This window comes from Rhipicephalus sanguineus, chromosome 7 (genome assembly GCF_013339695.2).
Source record: "Rhipicephalus sanguineus isolate Rsan-2018 chromosome 7, BIME_Rsan_1.4, whole genome shotgun sequence".
Classification (NCBI taxonomy): domain Eukaryota; kingdom Metazoa; phylum Arthropoda; class Arachnida; order Ixodida; family Ixodidae; genus Rhipicephalus; species Rhipicephalus sanguineus.
The window spans coordinates 118695182-118700424 of NC_051182.1; the positions used below are offsets into that span (position 1 = coordinate 118695182).

At 53.0% G+C, this 5243-nt stretch overlaps 1 protein-coding gene across 1 annotated transcript in view; it reads left to right on the forward strand.

Annotated features, from left to right (window-relative positions):
- The window catches only part of LOC119398965 (uncharacterized), a 17680-nt gene extending 13397 nt beyond the window's left edge, over nucleotides 1–4283 (forward strand). The window contains exon 4 of the mRNA XM_037665782.2: nucleotides 4241–4283. Coding sequence (XP_037521710.2) covers nucleotides 4241–4283 — 43 coding nt within the window. The remainder of the gene's footprint in view (nucleotides 1–4240) is intronic.
- Nucleotides 4284–5243: the final 960 nt, after the last annotated feature.

Genomic DNA, 5243 nt, shown 5'->3' on the forward strand with positions numbered 1-5243 from the left:
ATCAAGCGTTCACCGCTCTCATCGGCTTCTTGACTATCCTCCCATACTTGCCCACTTGATCCATCTGCTCCAACAGAAGTCCGAACCGACGCAAGCGGGCACGGTATCGGCACAGTCTCGCTCAACGGCAGCACGGTAGACAGTGCGTGATAGCGTACGCCAGTCGCTGCTCTCTGCTCCCGAGAGAAATTATTCCATCACCGAAAGAGAGTGCTTGGCTTTAGTCTGGGCTGTCGCCAAGTTCCGCCCATACTTATTCGGCCGCATGTTTACCGTCGTTACGGACCACCACGCTCTCTGCTGGCTCACTTCTCTTGAAGGACCCGACCGGACGTCTTGGTCGCTGGGCTTTGCGGCTCCAGGAATTTTCGTTTACAGTCACGTACAAGTCTGGACGTTTGCACAAGGATGCAGACTGTCTTTCACGTCATCCGGTGGATCCTCCTGACCCCGCTGCACATGATCCGGACAGCTGCGTAATGGCTTTTACTGACGTGAGCGATGCGCACCGAAAAACGTCGGGATGAGTCATTGCGCGCTATCATCGACGCCGTCCAGTCTGGCAGCACCAACGCCACATTCCGTAGTTCGTGCTGTATGACGGCATCCTCTACGCCGCAACGTCAGCATTGAAGGCCCTGAGCTCCTGCTTGTCGTTCCTCGCCATACGGCCTGTCATCCTTGAACAACTTCACGACGCACGACGGCGGGACATCTCGGAGTTACGCGCATACGACCGCGTGCGACGTCGGTTCTTCTGGCCTGGACTATACCGCTCTGTGCGTCGTTATGTTGCTACTTGCGACCTATGCCAACGCCGGAAAAGGCCTCCTCTGCCGCTGCTGGATTTCTCCAACCAATTGAAGTTCCCTCTGAACCATTCTATCGCGTCGGCCTTGACCTGCTTGGCCCTTTTCCGACGACGACTCTGGGAAATAAGTGGATCGCCGTCGCTACAGATTATGCGACACGTTACGCCATCACGAAGGCCATGCCAACTAGTTGCGCCACTGACGTCGCGGATTTTCTTCTTCACGACGTCTCCTCTCCATGGTGCACCCGCAGCTCCTGACGGACCGCGGCCGCTTTTTGTCCAGAGTTGTCGACGACTCCTTCGATCTTGCGCCACAGAGCACAAGCTGTCAACTGCTACCACCCGCAAACTAATGGTCTTACTGAACGTCTTAACCGCACACTCACGGAGATGCTTTCGATGTACGTCTCTCAAGATCATCGCGACTGGGACGCCACGTTGGCTTATGTGACTTTTGCGTATAATTCCTCTCGACAGACACCACGGGATTTTCCCTTTTTATCTTTGTATGGTCGCCACCCCGTATTGCCGTTTGACACCGTCTTGCCTTCCGCGCCATGTACTACAATGTACGCTCACGACGCCATTGACCGGGCTCACATGGCTCGTCAAGTCGCCGATCTCGTATCACCACGTCGCAGGATTCAAAAAGCCGCTATGAGCAACGTCATCGTCATATGAAGTTTGCCCAAGGTGATTGGGTGCTTTGGTCACCATGTCGCCGTGTAGGGCTCTCCGAGAAACTACTGTCCCGTATCAGGACCTTACCAAGTTCTGCGTCAAGTTAGCGACGTGAATTACGAGCTTGCGCCGTTGCACTTCAATTCGTCAAGTCCGCCACCTGTTGAAATTGTGCATGTTTCGCGGATGAAGCCTTACTTCTCTCGCACTTCATCGCCGGACTTGCGCCGAGACGGCGCTACAACGCCCGGGGGTCCTGTTACGGTGATGAAGTGAAGGAAGACGAAGTGCTGGACAGCCCGACTGGCGCGCGAGTGTGCTGGTCAGCCAGCTTGATCGTCTACCAATTCTTCTTTGTAAATATACATTGTATATAGCAACAAAACCCCGTATCAATATCATCCACCTATCATGCTATTCACCGCGTGTTACAGGAGGTTTTCAGGGCCCTAGATTGGGAAGAATTAGGGATAAGAGTTAATGGAGAGTATCTCAGTAACCTGCGATTCGTGATGACATTGCATTGATGAGTAACGCGGGAGACGAATACAGCTCATGATTACTGAACTGGATACGGAAAGTAGAAGAGTAGGTCTGAAAATTAATATGCATAAAACTAAAGTAATGTGGAACAATCTTGGCAGAGAACAGCGCTTTGCGATAGGTGGCGAGACGCTGGAAGTTGTAAAGGAGTACGTACTTAGGACAGGTAGTAACCGCGGAGCCGAGCCATGAGAGTGAAATAACTAGAAGAATAAGGATGGGATGGGGCTCATTCGGCAAGTACTATCAAATCATGAATGGTAGTCTACCACTATCTTCAAGAGGAAGGTATAACAGCTGCATCTTACCGGTACTTACCTACGGAGCAGAAACCTGGAGACTTACAAAGAGGTTCAACTTAAATTGAGGACGACGCAGCGAGCGATGGAAAGGAAAATGATAGATGTAACCTTAAGAGACAGGAAGAGAGCAGAGGGGTCAGGGAACAAACGGGGTTAAGGATATCATAGTTGAAATTAAGAAGAAGAAATGGATATGGCCGGCCACGTAGCACGTCGGCAGGATAACCGGTGGTCATTAAGGGTAACTGACTGGATTCCAAGAGAGCGCAAATGCGTGAGGGGAAGACAGAAAATTAGGTGGGTAGATGAGATTAAGGAAGTTGTAGGTATAACGTGGCAACAGAAAGCACAGGACCGGGTTGATTGGCGGAACATGGGAGAGGCCTTTGCCCTGCAGTGGGCGTAGACAGGCTGATGATGATGATGATCATCCACCTGACTCTGGCAGTACCCGGAACGTAGGTCCTATGGAGGCAAAATATAGCGGGCACCATAGAGGCAATCAAGGGCGTCATCTATTGTGACAGAGGGTACACGTCTTTTTTTGTAATTTCTGTTTAGGTGTCAATAATCGACACAGAAACGCCCTGTGCGGTCTTTCTTGAGGACTAGTACGACAGGTGACGCCCAAGGACTGCAGGATGGCTCAATGATGTGCTTGACGAGCGTTTTGTCGACCTCACTCTGGATAATTTGACGCTCAGTCGCCGACACCGCGATATGGACGCCTATGGTAGGAGGCGCTTCACCAGTGTTATGCGGTGGGTCACACCGGTAGCTTTGCCCCAATGGACGGCCGCTGAGATGGAAAACGTCGATGTAGGACAGTAGACCCGGTGGAGCTCGTCAGTCTGCTGCGGTGTTAACTTAGAAGCAATCATTGACTTAATTGAACTGTCGGGGCAAGCCATTGGATTGGTGCTGGGCATATGGACCGGAAGGGGCGGCCACCGTGAAAGCATTCCTGCGTTTTCTTCTACGGTGGAAAGCAATGCCACAGAGATGCCTTGCGGGAGCACTTGAGGTGTCAAACTAAAATTGACAACTGGAAGGCACGTGGAGTTCTCTGCGACAGACGAACGGTGTGTGGTAATGTAATACCGCGGCTGATGAGGACATCGGTGAAGGGGTGCAGTACATAGGTCGCCGTCAGGACTGGTGGTGTTGACACGAGCTCGACGTAGGTCAGTGTTGGGGTGGAGGCGAACCTATCGGGCCAGTGCACAGGCGACTCGGCCGGGTGGAGCAGGGTCTCTTATGGGCAAGTGGAGACGGAGCGTACTGGGCCGAACAGTCAATCAGGGCAGAATGCGCGGACAGGAAGTCGAGGCCTAGTATTACGGGCATGGGGGCATTTTTCAAGGACGGCGAAGAGAACAACTGTGGCGATCAGCGATGCTTACATGAGTGGAGCATTCCAACGACAGATGCTGTTCCGCCGTCGGCAACACGGATGAACTTTGTCGTCGCAGGTGTGAGAACTTTCTTGAGCTTTCGGCGAAAATGAGTATTCATAACGGAAAGTTGAGCCCCAGTGTCGACAAGAGCAGTCATATGCACACCGTCCACTTGAACATCGATAAGGTTCCGTTTCGTCTGTATGGTCAATAGAGGATTTTCGGTCAGTCCAATTGATGCAGCGCCACGTCCAGGGGCTGCAGCATTTAGTTTTCCGTCGGGGAACGTCGTGGGAAGGCAGAGCAACGTGGTCGACGTTGGGGTGATGGAGAGCGGGAGCAGCGGGGATCACTCACAGGTTCTTGAGAGGCAAAGTGGTCTGGGCTGGTCGCATGACCATAAGCGGGACGGGCATTGAAAGAACGCTGGAAAGTTTGTGTAGTAGGACTTGTGGGCATATATGGGCTTGTCATCATGTGTTCGCCATGCGGACGCATTGCAGAACGTTGACGGAGAGCCAGACGGGCATGGACGTGCAGTCGTGAATTGTTGCTGGAAGTCGGTACGGCGAGGCGTTGAAATAGAGCGAATTTCCATGCTGGCAATTTCCTGTCGCACGACTGCTTGAATTAGGGCCAAGGGGATTGAAGGAGAGGGGCCAGGGGGCGTTGGTGCCGCTGTAGCAGGAGCGGCCGCTTCAAGTTCACGCCGGATGAGTCGTGTTAAGTTGTCGCAGGCGTTTGGAGGACGATATGTGTCGAGGCAAGATGACGTCGCTGCGGTATTCGGAAGGCGCTGGAACTGATATGAGATGCAGTGTGCTTTTAGCCTGTTCCAGGCGGCGACATTCTTGAATTATCGCATCAACAGACGTAACGCCACTAAACACCAGCAAGTTAAACGTGTCGTCGGCGATACCCTTCACGATGTGCGCAACTTTTTCTGGCTCGGACCTGTTTTGATCGGCTCTGCGGCAGAGTGCTAGGACATTGTGAATATAACTGATGTAGGACTCAGTGGAAGTTTGCGAGCGCGTTGATAATCATCCTTTACGGCTTGTCGACGACCAAAGGGCATCCATAAAGCTCACGGATCTTTTCCTTGAAGCTGTCCCAGCTTGTAATGTCATGCTCGTGGGTGTCAAACCAGACACCAGGGTTTCCTTCCAGGTAAAAGATGACATTCGCGAGCATGAGTGTGGGGTCCCACCTGTAACTGGCGCTGACGCGTTCGTAGAGGCGCAGCCATTGGTCGACGTCGGAACCCTCGAGGCCCGGAGAACCTGCCAGGGTCTTTCAAGACGGGAAGCGTCACGAAAGTTGTTGCGGCCGGTGGGTTGGAAGGCAGGGCAGGAGGTGTGACGACCGGAGTGGGTGTATCGAGTCCTTGAGAGGCCATGTTGAAAGCCGCTGAGCGAACGCCCGCTGCGGAGTGTCGTAGCGAGGACGGGGATCGCACCGCTCCACCAAATATGTTGCGGGAAGTACACAGACTCGAAGGAGTAG